The 17,282-nt window shown below is 43.4% G+C and overlaps 1 protein-coding gene across 4 annotated transcripts in view; it reads right to left on the reverse strand.

The window, feature by feature from the left end:
- ENPP2 (ectonucleotide pyrophosphatase/phosphodiesterase 2) overlaps positions 1 to 17,282 on the reverse strand; it is a 99,354-nt gene that overhangs the window by 21,443 nt on the left and 60,629 nt on the right. For 3 of the 4 annotated variants that reach the window (XM_037048443.1, XM_037048442.1, XM_037048444.1), the window contains exons 12-18: positions 12,786 to 12,894; positions 9,845 to 9,970; positions 6,287 to 6,318; positions 5,463 to 5,590; positions 3,321 to 3,408; positions 3,091 to 3,178; positions 1,843 to 2,027 (exon numbers count right to left, since the gene is read on the reverse strand). In XM_037048443.1, coding sequence (XP_036904338.1) covers positions 1,843 to 2,027; positions 3,091 to 3,178; positions 3,321 to 3,408; positions 5,463 to 5,590; positions 6,287 to 6,318; positions 9,845 to 9,970; positions 12,786 to 12,894 — 756 coding nt within the window. Of the gene's footprint in view, positions 1 to 1,842; positions 2,028 to 3,090; positions 3,179 to 3,320; positions 3,409 to 5,462; positions 5,591 to 6,286; positions 6,319 to 9,844; positions 9,971 to 12,785; positions 12,895 to 14,875; positions 15,032 to 17,282 lie in introns of all 4 variants that reach the window. The other variant, XM_037048445.1, reaches the window with a different exon arrangement.

The raw sequence follows: 17,282 nt of genomic DNA on the forward strand, positions 1-17,282 counted from the left end.
AAACATGAGGATGAACAAAATGAGTTCAGGACACACTTAATTGAATAGCACTTACATAAAAATTATAATATGCAAAACTATACTGTAGGTTTATTTTAGGGAACTATACTAAAGGTTAATTAATGCATCAGTTAAGACATATAGGTGTATAAGATAGAAGTACAGAGCCCCCATGACAAGTATACACTGTATTCAGGATATTAGCTCCTTCGGAACAGGGAGGAAGAAGCATAGTTGGGGGCAGGGAAGGCACTCACGGAGTTTTCACAGAATCTGTTATGTTTTCTTTCTCAGGATGTGTGTTTTGAGGCAGTCATTTTATTAATGCCTATACTTTTTTGTTATGTGTGGGGGGGTTTGTTTGTTTTTGTTTTCCTTTTTCAGAAAAGGAAGGTGGTCTTTTGGAGAAACCCCTAGACAAAATAAAGACAATCCAGTATTCCTCTAACATAGCCACAATATTTCTTGTTCTCTAGAAGAACAACAATTCAGAAAACAAGATACAACTAATAGATTCCTCTAAGATTATCTTTGGAATCCACTTTGAAAACCACTTCCTGTTGACTTTGGCAATGCAAATTCTCCAGCTGAGGTCTGACAGTAATTACCCTCATTGGCTCTTGTCAGGAGCAAAAGTAAGAAGGACAAGAAAGGGAGGTGGGGGGTGAAGGGTAAACTGAATTCCTCCAGTGGTGAGCTTCCCAAACTGTGGTTCCCAGGCCCCTGATAATTCTGAAAGGTAGCAATGAAAGGGGATGGGGACAGGACACCCGAAGAACTATTTTACATTTCTCAAAGGTATAACAGAAGGATCCTAGGCTTACCCACAATAAAACCACACATACAAAAATAATCTATTTCTTTGCTTTGTGTTGGAATCACATCAACTCAGTGTGGTAATACCATTATTTCTTGTGGTCAGAAGCACTAATTGGCAACTATAAAGGTCTTTGATGAACAAATTATTGCTTAACACAAGTAGTTTGTCTGGAATTCAAAACTGCGAGAACAGATGTGCTGGGCAGCCCCTCTGTGCACCACCCCCACCGGTGCCATGCTCTTCCCCACTCACTCTGTTCCCTAAGCAACTGACCTCTCAGAACAGCATCAAAATAAGCAAAAGCACAAGCTTGCCCTCAGGCTTCCTCGTGGGTTTCACCAATAGGAGGCACCAGCAGGGAATGAAAGGAAAGACAACAGGGGGTGTTTACTCCCCCAGCTTCCTCCCTGCAAGGTTATGGTGTATTGGCTGCACCTATCTACCAAACTCCATAGGTCCTGCCTACATACCTCTCCATTTTCTCATAACTGCTCCCTCCCATTATTGTTTAGGCTTAGGACCAGTCCCATGTATCACCATCCCTCCGTGACATCCTCCCACCCTGCTCAGCCTGTATTAATAGTCCTCTCATTAAACAGGATTGAAACAATCCCTGTAAACTCTCTTTAAAAACCTCTCCTGCACGGGCCATCTGTTTCCTATTGGGACCATGACTGACAAACACATGATCCAGGTTGAAAAAAAGAAAGAGTCTTTGGTTGGGAATTCTGAACGCACAAAACAACATCACAAATTCTGCTTTCTGCCCATCAATTTCTGTACCTGCACTATCCTATCCACCATGGTCGTCACAAGCCACATATGTCTCTTTCAACATAAACAAGGAAATTAGACACAATTAAAGACGCAGTTCCAAGTGCTCAAAAGCCACATCTGGCCAGGGGTGGCTTCCCATCCTGGACAGCACACATACCGCCCATTTACACATGACAGGAAGTTCCAGTGGGCAACACGGCTTTATACCCAACCTCCTCTGGGAAAAACGTAAAGACTGTTTTTACCTTTGGCTCTACCTTATCATCACAGGTGCAGCCCAGGTCAAAATCAGACTGAAGGTACATGATCCCTGGGTAAGTGGGCCTGGTGACTTCCTCGGGCATGGTTGGCCTGAAGGTGTTCGTGCGCAGCAGGTGATTCAGGCTTCCATGCGTCCCGTTGTTGGGGGCTGGCTTCAATCCCAGGAGATCTGAGCAAAAGAAAAAGATGCTATGTGGTTCGTGAATGTCTTTTGATAAGATATGTCAAGAGCCAAAACCATTCACCTTCTAAGGGTCTGAAACCTCTGAACACAAACCAGAACTGGGGGAAACCGACTTCAGAGAGTAGGCGCTCCCTTCTTCCCCCCGAAGCACCCTAACCTGACGCTGTCTCACCACAGCTTTCTGAGGCAGCTCGGGCGTTGCTTGCTCATGGAGAGACAGACCCAAAGAGAAAAAACTGAAGGGACCCAAAGGCTACCGGTGTCATGCCTTTCTGCCTCTCCATGAAACTCTGTAGCCCAAACTTTGAAATAAGTCTTATAATCAATAAATAACCTCTGGCCCGCCCTCTAATGCACTCCACACAAGTATGGGGACAAGAGGAGGCTTTGGCCCTGCGCCTCGAAGTGCCGCTGTGAAATGAACAGGCTGATTTCATAGCAAGTGAACGGTTGCCAAGCAGGCACACAGTGACTTGCCTAAGCTGCGAGGCAGGGCAGGGGAGAGCTAGCAGCCAAGATGGGAAAAGAACCCAGGGGACCCGACTTTCAGACTCCCCCTCTAACCACCAGACTGGCACTCCCCGACTAAATAGGAAAAGCTGTCCTCATTCAGCAATGAGCAGTTCAAGGGAGAAAAATAATTAGGAACACAGAAATAGCTGGCCAGGCTGCAAGCTGGCAAAATTTGAACAGGACTGCAAAAGGAGAGGTGGAGGTAGGAGAAAGCTCTGTGCCGAACCCTTGCTTCACCAGGTCTCTGACCAGTGTGGTGTCAAACTGCAACGCTGTACTGGATCAGCCCCAGGCTGCCAACAGCAACACCACGAACACCCCTCATTAGTCGACTGGTGGAGGAAGACAAAGAATCCACAGAAGGGAATGATATTCTGTTCTTCGAACCAGTCGGCAAGTTACAGTATTATTTGTTTGCAGGGGAATGAGGTGGTCCCAGAACAAAGACACCTCATTTCTTTCTCTGACATTGAGGAAGTTCACGTGTTAACTCAAGATGGGTGTTTCATTGGTGTTGATGAATAAGTTGACTTACCACACATAACGTTGTAAAGTTCAATGTTTTCAAATGGAGGCACCTTAGTCTTGTACTTAAACGTTGGGCCATAACCTACGAAAACGGTCTTCCAAAGATAAGAAAACAATTAGACACTGCCAATACTCTGTACATCCCTTCCCCTGTTTACGAATACGGTGTTACTTCACTCACACCACCATGGCCCAGCCCTCCTGAGATCCACAAAAACACGTTCCCAATCCTCATACCTGCATGCTGTTGACCTTGTTATCAAATCCATGGTCTCCCTGGAAAAAACATTTTCCTGATGGTTTCTTATAAACATCCAAAGGTTTCCTACATCGAAACAATTGCACAATCAGTCAGGATTTCACGTGCAATCACTGTGATAAAGAGCCAATTTCAGTGCTCGAGGAATCTCTAAGAAGTTTCACAAGCATATTTGTTTCTATTTTAATTGCATCGGTCCTGTGGAGATGAAAAGATGATGCTGTTCATTTTTCCCGAGTGCCTTTGCTTTGACAGTGAGCCCAGGGCAAACGAGGACCTCTGAACAGAGGTCGGGGTGCCCTCCTTGTACCTTGTGCCCGTGTGAAAAACAGCACCAATCGTAGGCAAGGTTCTGTCTGCCTGTGAGCTTCAGCTCCGGGATCATAAGGTTCTCCACTCTGGGACCACATCTGTGAGTTCATTGCTATATATCCCTCCCTAGGCTCAATGCCAAACACATAGTAGGCACCTTTTAAATCCGTGATGTTTAATCAGTGAATGGAGATCTGTGTCCTATAAAAATGTTGCATACAACTTTAGCTATGATATAAAACAACTAAAGATTACAACTGAGTGGTAAGCTTAACAGAAATAGTGACATATCTAACAGAAACCCAGCCTCACCCCGATAATTATCTCAATAAGAAATAGAAAATAGCAACCTCTCTCTACACATCAACACTACTTGACCTTCTTTGTGACAAGAAGATGCCTTTTGTTTGAGTGTTATGTAGCACTTTTCCAAAAACTTTCACGTGTATTAATACAAATATTTCCTAAGTACCTATAGTGTACACCGCATGGAAGTAAAGTAGTTGGGGGAAGGTAAAGAAACTAGTAATTAGGGTCCTCACCCTTAGGAAAAGTAATTTCAGCTTGAGCGAATACAATATGCACATATAATAATCCAAACATGCAGGAGTTCAAAAGATTTACTGCTAATTAAAATCTCTGGCTTTGGCCTATGCTAATTTGCTCAGCTATCAGCATCTTTCATTTCACTTCCCCTCTACAACCAGGTTTACTTCGTATGAACCTACCAGCCACACCAAATACGCTCCCTCAGACATCAGTGTGCCTGCAGAGGACACACTCGGCCAAGCCGTTGGGTCACACCTTTGTAACTTTTCCATGAAGACTCCCCATGTCTGTTCTGAGTGATTTCAATAAGTTCTGCCCTTCCTACATCTCTGTCCCTAACGATACACACGTGACTTTGTGTGCCCCCCAACAACAGCAGGACACTTAGGTGTTTGTCATGTATCTCCCCGTGCGCTCTGTACTAACACAAGTTCCTAGAGCGCGGACGTTTTCTCATTACCTTCTCTCCCTTGAAAACTCATCAAAGTACCTTGCTACAGTGCGTCTAGAAGCTGTTGGGTTATCTCTGTGTGTGGATGCTCTGTGTTCCCTTAAGGAGAAAGTCAGAATAAGAGGGAGTGGGTGCTGGGGGAAGGAGTTATAAGGGGACTAAATGGTCATGGAAAAAATACAATAAAGATTACATTTTTAAGAAGAGCAAGTGGGAAGGGGCCACTGCCAGGATTGGGTGAGAATGGATAAACTTAAAAAATGATCAACTCTTTGGAAGGGATTAGAGCTTCCAGAGGGCGCATTCTACCAAAAATTCAAGGGCAAGAAACAATCTCTTTGACACTGGAGTCTTCTGTAGTTCAAAAAAAAAGATAAACAGTGATATTTAACGCCAAATAAAGCACGCCCACAGTAACAGAGGTGTTAAAGATGAGCAACGTTTTCTCAACTCCTCTATAAACACTGCTACAGGCTAAGTCTTGTTAACTGAGATCAAAGCAGTTCGGGTGGTAGACCAGTGCCCTAGTCACACTTCAGACTTACTCAAGTAGGAAGAACAGAGGCTAGGAGGTAAATTCAAAAATTGAAAAGGAGAGAGACCCAGAGAGACACCGAGATGCCGAGACACAGAAAACAGAAATGCAGTGTCTCAGCGCTAGTTGTTTATCTAGCACACAAAACCTTTAGGAACAGTGAGATTTCCAACCGAGATTTCTTCTTCTAATAGCCGAGGACCTTATAGGCATGCCAGGTGCCAAAGAGCCGGTTACGAAGATGAGAAACAGGGCCAGCCAATCCCAAGTTACCTTGCAACATGCCACCTTCGTTCCACCAACAAATGGATGTCTTCAATTCTTCTGTTGTTGGCATAGTGCAAACGTTTGGGAAGGTGCTGTTTCATGTAAGGCTTAAAGTGCTGATCTGGTTTTTTACACTGAAATATAAATGGGAATTGGACTTCAGATGGAGTGTTTTTCGGGGGGGGGGGTGGCGGGTAGGCTTTGATAGTCTCTAGAAAGCTGAAGGAAGTCTTAAGCCAAAGAAAAAGTTGCCAGGGAGTAAATGGAATTTGTTACCCCCATCAAACAGGTTCAAAGAGGATTAGATAACTTTGGAATTGGGAGGTTAGTGGAGGGGAGGAAGGAATTTTTAAGATAAATTCCTGACTCATGTGACCATCACTTGGAGCCATTGGAGCCCCAAGATCTTTCCCAACAGCTTTGAGTCAAGGGGTGGGATGGAGGAAGGAAAGGGAGGAGAACACATGTTTGGGCTGAAGTGATTACATCCTCGTGTGCTTTTACGGTCTCTGTCCTGGGTGGGGGAGTGACAGAACAGGGTGGCGGGCAGATCTGGTTCGGGGAGAGTAAGGATTTGTTTAATCCTGAACAAATACTTCTCAGTACTAACAGAAAGATCAAATACTGTCAGTTTGTATCACTGCCAAGGCCATTAGGGAGCTTGCTGCTGTCTCCAGGCCAGGAGTTTTGAAAGCTCTCAGGGGAACAAATATACAGGATGCAGGGCAATGGGGAAACCACCCCTCCCACCCCGAGGGGGAGGTGGGCACTGGACATGAGCACGTGGAAGCTGCTCCAAGGACAGAGGCCTGGTGACTTGCAGTACTCACCGTGAGATTAGCAATAATGGCTTTAGGGTCATCTGTCCAAAGAGAGGAGACAAATTTCAAAAGAGATGACAATAACCAATGAAAGAAATCATTTTTGCAGCAAGAGAGTCCATTTTTCCTTTGTTTTAAATCCCTCTCAGAAGGACCATTACATTAGTTTTGCTTACAATATATTTAAATTGTGTGTGCGTACTTACCATTTCAGTAAGTGAAAAGCAGTTAAATAAGTGGAACAATTTATATAGCAAATATCCCTGCTGGGGCTCAGCGCCCTCTGGGAGGAAGGAAAGCACCACCATACCGCTCCCTAAATTGCTTCTTTAAGTTGCACCAAATGGTCCAACATGGTCCCTCCGGAGCCTGGATTTAGTTTATTTGCAATTTAACATCAGGAACTAAACTGGGCATTTGGGGCTTTTCATGTAACTTCCTATGTATCTGTAGATCTTTGAAACAAGTTCTCATCTACTTCAAAATGAATGTCTAATCCCCCGAGTTATGTTTTCTAAAGGCAGTTTTGTCTCCTCGGCAATATCACCAGTCTAATTACATAGGTAGCTGCCCCTTCCAGCCACAGACACGCACATGTACGCACCTCCTTTATTTTCACTACCAACAAACAAAGGATATTTTGGTCAATACTCCAAACTAGCTAAAAGCAAAACTATGTAAATGATGGCTGTGTATAAACTGCGGACAGGATTATATTATCTGAAGTTCCCCTTTTGGGGGACATGGGGAGAAAGAGGAGATTGTAGGTTGGTTGGACTTTGTTTTGTTTTCAAAAAATTTGCTTCAGTATGTTATTATAGCATCAGCAGAAAGGACAGTGGAGTTCACAAGAGATACCAACTGTCACGGTGCAGCCCTCCCGGGAATAGAAACACCAGTGAAACAGGTCATGTCTGTGTCATTTCCTGCGGGATCCCAGGGCCTGTGCATAGTAGGCACTCACTCAGTAAACATTTGTTAATAAGTATAAATAAATATTTGTTGCAAATGCATGAATAAGCCTGCCTTGTGGTATGAACACCCACAATTTAAGGACAATTTTTAGAATCTCAGTTCTAAAGCTATGAAATCCAAAGCTAAAATGTGGCCATGCTACCTCAATTGCAGGTCAATTTTATTTGCATATTTTCATGGAAAGCAAATGAGTACAGTGTCATGCCGCATAACAAGGTTTCCGTCAAATATGGACCACATCTACGACAGTGGTACTCCATGTAGCCTGCGTGTGCAGGGGGCTGAGCCATCGAGGCCTGCACAATGGTGAAATCACCTAACGATGCAGTTCTGAGTGTCTCCTTGTTGCGAAGCCACGGGTGATTGTAATCACGGGAGTAATAATGGTTTACCCAGACTGTGTCCACCCCGTGTGTGCTCTGAAAGCTTTGCAGGCACTTTCTCTCTGGTCATTCGCAACAACTCTGGGAGACAGGGGCAGGAATCCTCACTAAGTCAGTAGGCATTTAGGAGGTGGAGGGGCTGACACACAGGGACCCCCCATATGGACTGTGACAGCTATGGACCTCTTCACTCTGTGGCCTCCTAAACCGCTGTCCTCAACAGAATGGGAGAAAGTTCATGTTCCCCAATCATGAAGGAAAACAAAGAGCATGGAAGTACCAAATGCCTGAGTCCCTGTTCGGGACCCCAATCTGTCAGTTCTGAAGTACGGGGTCCTCTCTTGCTAACAGCTCACACGGCGTTGGAGCGGAAAAGGCCCCAAGCACAGCAGTGGTTATGAGTCAGAGAATCTGGGTTTGAATCTTCACTCTGCCACTGACTAGCTGTCGTACTCGGAGCTGGTTTCTTCACCTCCCTCTGAGCCTTGACCGCTACTGTCTGGAGAAGGTGATGGCAGGGGTCACACAGGGCCATGAGGAGGATGAAATAAGATGGTGTACGTACCTAGCTAAAACGGGGGTGCCGCCAGGTCATCATCGTCACGGCTAGCATTCACCTGGCTGTACTATGTGCTGAACACTAATCTAAGGGGTAGGTATCTCTCCTTTACTCTTCCCAACAATCCTTATTTGATAGACGAGGAAACTGAGGCAGAGAGTGTTGAAGCAGCTTTCCCAAGGTCACAGGGAGCACCTGGCCGATCGAGGAGTTGAGTCCAGACATCCTGTCACCATCGTCTACGCTCCTAACTGCCCACTCTGATGTCTCTCACAACATGAAATCACATGCACAAATAATCACATAACAATTTGGTAGTTATTATCTCTTCCCAGCAAAACAACTTCCCCATCACTTTGACTGTGGTCTGAGATATCTTTCAAAGTAGATATGAGCTTTCTTGCCTGAGTCCTAAAATGCAAACACTAACTCAAGAAGTAGCTTGGTGACTTGCATCCTTTCTCTGGAAAGGGCCTGCCTGTTTCAAGTGATCAGAGAAGAGGGGACATGGGGGACAGAAAGGACATAAAAAAGAGAAGGCAGAAACACTGATGTTTTGATTTCACAATGTTGCCTGGAGCTGACCTTGGAATGACTCCCATTTGTGTTGACTCAGGCATGAAGTTTGGGAAAATCTTAACTTTCCAAAGCATGATGCTTGGTGCCAGTGGTTTCTTATTGTCAAGGCTAAAAACTCTAAAAGCATTTTTTTTCAAAATGCAGCATGCCCCCCTTTCGAGGGGCTTCTCAAAAGCTACATGGGCAGCCCCTACAACATCTTGGTCCATAAATTCAAGTTCTTGTTGGTGGCATCTCGTAACCTGAATGTGTAGAACTTAAGTGATAAGATTATTCTTGTTTCTGCCCTGGCTGGTGTAGCTCAGTGGATTGAGTGCAGGCCTGTGAAGCAAAGGGTCGCCAGTTCAATTCCCAGTTGGGGCACATGCCTGGGTTGCGGGCCAGGTCCCCAGTGGGGGACGCATGGGAGGCAACCACACACTGATGTTTCTCTCCCACTCTTTCTCCTTCCCTTCCCCTCTCTCTAAAAAATAAATAAAATATTTTTAAAAAGATTATTCTTGTTTCTAACCTTTTAAAGTAGCTACCACTTCCCAAGGGCTTGATCATTTATCCTCCTGGGTGCTGTCAATTACTTTTATTAAGATGAAAAGTCTCCTTCCACCAGACTTGGGGGAATGTTTAGGGTCTGAATGTGGTCTGAATGTTTAGGGTCTAACCCTGCCATGAACTCCCTGGCTTCAGCTAAAGAGTGAGGCTGAACCTCTTGTTGAAAAGTCCTTCTATTGTAAACGGAAGTTACGGTTCTATACACATGCCTCAAATGAAGTATATTTTCTCCATGATAAAAACAAGAACAAATATTTATATAATGCTTCCACGTTCCAGGAACCACTCTAAGTAATACACAAGGACTCATCTCCACAACAACCATAAGCAGTAGCTGTTTTTATCAGTCCCATTTTTCAGAATGCAAAACTGAGGCTTGGAGTTTAAGTGGCTTACTCACAGTCACTCAGCTAAGAAGCTGAAGAGCTATGATTTTTACCCAAGCATTCAGAGAAGCATCAGAGAACAAGCCTGTACCTACTCTAGGATATTACCACTGTAACAACTTAAGAATCGACTTACATTTAGCATTATTACTAAATTTGGAGCGAATTCTTCCTAGAGTTCCAGGCACTAAAGTAATGTCGTCCACGTTTGTCAGGTAATTGCTCAAAAACTCAGTTCTCTCACATGTGACGTCTTCCATTCCTGTGGGGAGGGGAGAAAAAAGGATTTTCAGGGGATCTTATAATTAAAATCTTAACACAGCTACTAAAGATAACAGCCAGGCATCTCTTCAATTAGTTTTTCACAGCTTCATGCAAGGATGTGTCTCTTGGGATATGTCTCTGTCTCTTTGGAGACGTGTTACATTTTTTGATGCTTCTTTATATGATCTTTCCACCAGACTTTGATTTAATGTTATCTTTCAGCCCTAAAAGATGAAAAAGGCATCCTCTCTATTATTATTTTGTCCTTCAGCAAGAACAGCAAGACAATGGAAGTAAGCATAATCTTTTCTTTAAATCTATTTTCACAGTAATTATGAAAAAGATCTATTTTTTCCCAGCTGGTGGTGGTCAAATAACTGGAATACACAGTTCCATGTCTCTCTTACAAAATGCTATTTTCCCAGCTCTCTTCCTCTGTCTAATACATCTCCTGGCTTGAGTGCATAATCACCAGTCCTCGCCTCGGCTCCATTGGTGGCCTTGGATGTTACTGACAGAACAATACTGGCAACAGGAAATGAGAAAGAAAAATGTCAGCCCCCATGACCACCCAAACCGGAAAACAGAATGGCACTGAAAATAAGCTGTAAACAATGTCATCAGTCAAAACTGAAAGCTGGCAACTTAATGACAAAAAAAAAAGTCTAGGTAGGGGATTTTTTTCCACCAACAAATCTCTCTCTTGACCCAAGATTTGGTTCCTGCCCCCTACAAGGAAAATGTCTTGATCAATGTTTAAAATAAATAAATAAAAGCAAAAATAAGCTCAGGTTTTATAATCATAGGCCCTGGAGGCTGGTAGGGACCTTTATTGTCAATCTGGAATTTATGAGCTGACGTGGAGCTTTGAAGGTTTAATGTATTGCTGTACACAGTCCAGTAGGTGCATATCCTGTAAGAGTGGAAAATAAGGGATTCTATAAACTATGTCCTCAGGTTTTGGAACAAACCATTATAGCCCAGAGTGTTCTGGATTTAGTAAAATTCAAATGATCACCTTCTGGGACCCCAGATCCAGGCCCTTTTGTTTTTATAAACAAACTGAAATGAAGACAGAAAAAAACATAAACATATCTCAACCTAGTACAAGGGTTCTATGTTTTGCTTTTTAACATTTTTAAACATTCAGGAAGAAAAAGACAAACAATAAACAGCCACTCTGCTCTCATACAATGTTCACCCAGGATGGGGAAGTTTACAAACACATATGAAGAGAAGACTGGAAGGCTCGTCCATTTGTTCCACCTCTAGGAAGTCATTTACACCAACCTAACAGTGAACCCACCCTCTCGCTTTTGAAGACCATAGATAAAGTACTTCTGAAGCATCATCCCCCTTCACCCTCCAGAGCGATTCCAAGTGGGACGAGTTAGTGCTCTCGGTCTATAGATGAGAAGGCCGAGACTTGGAGAGGTCACCCAATGTATGCCACATCCAATGGTGCTTAAGTGGTACAGTGCAATGGGAACTCCAGTGGAACGCACTCAAGCCTGGGGTGTGAAACAGGAGACCACACTACCTTTTAAGCAAGAGATGCTATAGCTTCCCCAAACCAGAGCAATCCGCTCATCTCAGAAGCCTACACACTGGCAAGACAAGGTGTTAATAGATCTAAGATTCATAATGCTCCAGCATGTAACTCATTGAGACCCATCTATTCTTAGACATCGGGCTCCCAACTGTAAATAAAAGTGCTTAATACTTCTGGGCAACTTCAGTTGAATCAACTGTGCCCCATGCACCAGTCTCTGTCCTATCTGAAGCTCTTCAAACCTGTGGCCTATGACTTTTCAGAGGGTCACATTTAGTCCCTACAGAAGATCCAGTCAGTCCCACAGCTTTTTTTTTTTAACCTTGTCATAGATCATCTAGAACATTCTGGGAGAAAATGTCAGGCCTAGAGCAGAGCTTTGACATGGGAAATTTGCCTGTCATTCATTCTTAACAGAACTGTCAGAGTCAACCAATGTTCCTCCTCCAAATGCCCTCCTAGGGGAGAGCAGCCCCATATTCCAGGTTCACTATTTCAGTTGGAAGGTTCTGGAATGCAGGAGACACTCTGCAGAGCTCAGTCGGAGCACTTGTGGAATCAGAAAGCCCTCTAAAAACCCCCTTCAGCCAGCCCTATCATCATATAATGTTTATGACATTCCTGATCACCTCAAGGACGGGGTCATGCATTTTTCTACTTTGTACAGTGGTTTAGAAAACCTATGTCCTAAACTGCTCCTTCCTCTCTTTCAACTGCCTTCTCTTCTAAATTAGAGTGGGGTCCTCTGGTTTTTGTCCTGAATTCCTTCGGTGGATGCAGGGTAATAGTTCTGCTCACGTGCCTCTTCTTGGACAAGAATCCTATGTCTCCACTTCCTTATCGTGTTTAGATTTATTTTTTAGCCTCATAAATCCTGTGGGCTCCTTTCAGGGATGTGGCTATCAGGGATGAGGTCTTATCATCTAATAACTCACATTCACAGAGGAAGCTATTCATAGAACAAGCAAATAATCTGCCACATGTTAATAAGAGACAGATTTCTGTAGGAAGCCCTTTCCCACAAAGTCTAGGAAGATACAGGAAGTCCCCGGTTTTTGGTCACAATGAATTCAGGGTTACCCCAGGTCATCTTGTGGTGTGGAGTCATGGTTTGCTACTTCTCCCCATCCTGAAAAATAGCGACAGATGAAGAACCCAGCCTGGGATTCTGAGGAGAGAAGTGCTTCCCTTTATGCAGAACCATCAGAAACCGTCTCTACGCATCTATCCAATCATTAGCAAAGAAGAAACAAAGCTTTACCATGGTCCCCGACGAAGATGACATTCACACAGCGATGCAGTTTTAGTTGTTTCAGTCCGTCCATTAATTGCCCCACTGTTTTGTCAATTTCCCTCAGAGGATTTGTCATCTGGAAAAAGGAGCAAATTAGTCCCTGCGAGTTTTTTTTTTCCTTTCAGTTTCTCATAGATCTTCTCCTCCTAGAACATTCTGGAAAGAAAACTTCAGGCCGAGAGGCAGAGCTTTGTCTAGGGAGATTTGCCTGCCATTCTTAATGGGAATCTAGGATAAGCACATTTATTTGTATTCTTCCAAAAGGATAAAATCTGTCCTCATCCAACACCTTCCAAGATACATTGATATAAAATATAAAAGAAATATCAAAGGCAATTCTGTTTTTGGAGATACAATGGCCTTTCTAAAACATAACAATGTCCTTTAAACACCCAAATTTTGAGAGCAGAAAGTCAGATGGATTGTTTAAGTCTGTTGTTTCCTGAGTGAAGTCATACTAGGCTTTGAATCACAGTGAGAAGATTTAGGCTTTGAACCATAGCAAGAAAATGGAAGCTAAGTGAATCAAAAACAAATTCTGAGCTTAAAGGTAACCTTCACTGGATGCTAAATGAGAACACCACAAAGACAGTGCAATCCACCTAATGTTCCAACTAACTGTCAATGGCTGGGAATAATAGATTCTTAATAGAAGAACCTCTTCTGAGAAAAAAGCTACTGCTTCTCAATTTCGTCCCTTTGAAGCTGATTATAAGTGAAATAAGAATCTATAAGAGTCCTAACAAACAGAAGTGAACCACTAATAAGATATCTTATTCAGTTTAACAAAAACAAAACAAAAACTTAGTTCTCTGAAGAGAACATTTCCAAAGCCTAAGAAACATAATCCATCTCTTATTTTCTTGTTTCAAATGGAAGCATCTAACAGCATGAACACTTTCACAAACCAGAGACCTGCCCTTCACTTTCATCTCTGTAATGGAAAGATTTTTAAGAAATATCTCATCGGACAAAGACCTGACAGTACTTTGGAGGAATTTCACAATTTAGCTACAACTACATACATACACCCAAGATAACTGAAATGAGAATAGAAAGGATCGACACACCATTTTTCATTCAGACACATAATATTATCTTCCACTAGCATCTTCTCAGATGACTTAAGACCTTTCCTCATATCATGTCATCAGTAAAGTCGGTGGCAAGCTTGATTTTCTTCATGGCAGAAGTCAGTATTTCAAATTCTGTCCCAAGGCAGAAGTTGTAAGTCCAAGTGTCAGAATGTCGCATGCAGTGTAATCTGAAGGGAGTATTTGCTTCTAGAAAACCTTGCTCTCCTCTAAGACCCTTGACAGGATGAAGAAATACTAAACACACAACACAGATCAACCCTTGACAAGGATTTATTTTCCTTTACTAAATAAGAAAACTTAGCTAAAATCCTGAGCCCACTGCTGAGTAGTCAATTCAGACCATCATGAATGCGATAGTGCCTGCAAGGTATCTGAAGGTTTTGAGAATATTAACCTGTAGGTTATGAATATACTGCAAAGACTAGGCATTACTCATTATCTCTACATGTAACACACACGACTCTATCCGCCCATTACTTCCTCTTTCTGTAACCTAAAAGCCTTTTCAGAATTCTGAAGTTACAGACCACAAATCTAAGCCAATTTTCTATTGAGCTCTAATCTACATTTTCTCTGAGGATTCCCTGATCTACATTGTTGGGTTGTTTTCAAGAACCAAGGCCACAAACCAACCATTGTAACAACTTCTGTGACTGAGGGGAAACAAAGCCAGGAGTGGCCTTCTTCACATTCATTCAAGCCTAACTGTGAATACTAGTTTGGGGGCAACTAACTCTAAAGAAAGTAGAAGGCTCTGTTTTCCCACCTTACTGAATGTTCAGGAAGTCTTTAAATCGGGGTTAGCCTCTGCAGTAGCAGCTTCTTCTGGACTCAAAGCCAAGGAAGAGGCACCAGAGTTTTTCTGAAACGTATTTAGCTGAGTTTCAAGCCAAGAGACTGATGGAAACCTTCAACTCAGACTTGCCCGCCACAAAGCTTTGGAACAATAGATAAACTTACTTTGTCCTGACGAGTTTCCGAGGCATAATGATCCATCCTATGTAATTTTCTTCTTCTTTTCTTTGGAGGAGCAACTGGTCTTTCCTGTCTCCTCTTAGGGGCAACCTTCCTCTTAGGTCTCTTAGCCGGAGTAAGAGGTGAGCCATAACTACTCTCCTGTACTGGCGGATAGAGATGTCTGGACTCAGAAGTCGCCCGTCCCTCTGGGTCAGATATTAAAGCTCACATTTTGCCATCGGGGGTCAGCAGAGCCTTAGTTAGAGAAACTAAGTCTCCTTAAATGAGAAAAAGGTGGCGTGAGGGCTTATTCAGGGGTCTCTATAGAGAGAAGCCCCCACAATGGATCTTGATGCTGCTGTCACGGCCTCCTCACTGAGAACAGGAATAGAGTTGCAGAGAATCGAGTCACGCTCGTTCCTTCTGGCTGAGGAGCCTGCTGACACAGGCGGACGCACCCCTGAAGGCGACTCGGAATTCTGCCCTTCAGACCTCCCGCGCTAGGGAGAGAGTGGTCCTTGCTTAGGAAACGCCCTCCATTAAAAAATTACTAGCTGAGAACTAAATAGAAAATGAGCCACACGTTCATTTCAAGGGGACAGTGGGACTCGTGTAGGCAGTTCCAATTCAGAATCTGAGCGGTATCTGCTCCCACCACCAGCTAGAGCACAGCAACTGTCACCTTTTATTGGCACGGAACAGGACATGTTTTAAAACCAAGGAGAGAAGAAAACGTAAACACGAAACAATCCTCCTTGGTCACGAATGTACTTCCATGAATCAGACAAAGAAAACTTGTCACTGATAAGTTAGGTTTCCAGTACAAAGACACTCTAAGCCATGAGATCATCGTAAGCAGACTGTCTTTTGAAACAAGTTCTCTTGTAAAATTACGTAAAGTGCAAAAAAATCATCCATATCTCTTCATCTTGGTACCCATAGAATGAAAGAGTCCGCTTACACTCTTTCTATCAGAAACCCCAAGGGTTTTTTTTTTTGAGGGGGCGGGGCAGGTGGGTGGCAGTACTATGCATCTTATCTTGAAAATCTAGGAAATGGTCAAGACCCACCAAAGGAAGATAACCTTCCGGGACTTCCCAAACGCTGGAGAAAACCAGGCCCCTGATTTGCTGATGGTGCAAAGGTGAATTGAAGCAGCAAGCTCTGCTCTCTACCTAGCTGATTTCTCCCGGTGGGACTGTCCAGAGAATCATTCAGATGCAGGGAGGGGCGGAAGAAGGCACAATGTTAGTGTATCCACAAAGGAGGCCGCCTGCCATGCGATCTCACTGTTTCCAGAGCAAGCGACTGCAAAGGCACTTCCATTTCTGTCTCATCCTCTCTCTCCGGCAGAGAGACTGAAAGACACAGCCCCACAGACTCTGGTTGGGTTTGGTGGCACTGTTTTTTGTTGTTGTTTTTTTTTTCCCAATGCTTCTAGTTTTAGGCAGTTCTCCATGAGAAGAGAGGCAGAAGGAAAAAAAATGGTTCCCCATTTCATGGTCACTGAATACATTCAGCGAGAGCTCAAGTTCTGAAGACCCTGAAGGTGGCGGCCCTTCCGATTGCAGCGGGGTTAGGGGAGCAGCAGGGGAAACAGGATTTAGTCAAAATGAGTGTCCATCCACTGATTACACGGCATGTATTTCCTCCTTCGAATGTTAGAGGTACCCAGAAGCTAAGTTTTCACTGACCAGCCATACTTAGTCTGACTTGAGAAGTTCAGCCTGAGGTTATTAAGAGGATGAGGACAGGGGCAAATGCCCCTGCTTTTCAGAAGGATATTTTGCCATCTGAAGGTAGTCACTAGCCAGCCAAAGCTCTGCCTCCAGGCCTGGATGAGCAGCCGAACGAAGGGTCACAGAGAAAGCAGAGAAGGTCAAAGAGAAAAAGATTGCGCCAATACTCAAAAGCAAGCATATTTCTGGACATTCACCATTACACTATGAAACCAGGAGCAAATATACCATTTCTTGCAACTCTCAGCCCAAGTTTTGGTCATCAAATTGAATAGCCTTTGACAAGTGTCCTAAAAAAAACATATGCTCAAATATTAAGCAAGAAAGTACAAACTTCAACTACGTTGTAGCACACAGCACTTTGCTGAATCATTTCAATGAAATTTCAAATACAAGATGTTTTCTCATTCAGCTAGTATAATGCTTACATGCACAATAGCTGTATGTGATCGATGCATAGGTATATAAACCAGTCAGTCTACCACAGAAGGGAGGTTATGCTGGCTTGCTTTGGTTTTGTGTTTTAAAAATATGAACCTTTTTTATTTTAGTAAAAATAAGGTTTCTAGACCCAAATAAAAAATAGTTGACATCTGGAGATATCCTTTGCATTAAGAGAAGAAAGTGATCAGGTTACCAGGTTATTGTAAGTGAAGACACATTCCAATATA

Source organism: Sturnira hondurensis, unplaced genomic scaffold, assembly GCF_014824575.4.
Source record: "Sturnira hondurensis isolate 20B ecotype Veracruz unplaced genomic scaffold, ASM1482457v3 Scaffold0006413, whole genome shotgun sequence".
In the NCBI taxonomy this organism is placed as follows: Eukaryota; Metazoa; Chordata; class Mammalia; order Chiroptera; family Phyllostomidae; genus Sturnira; species Sturnira hondurensis.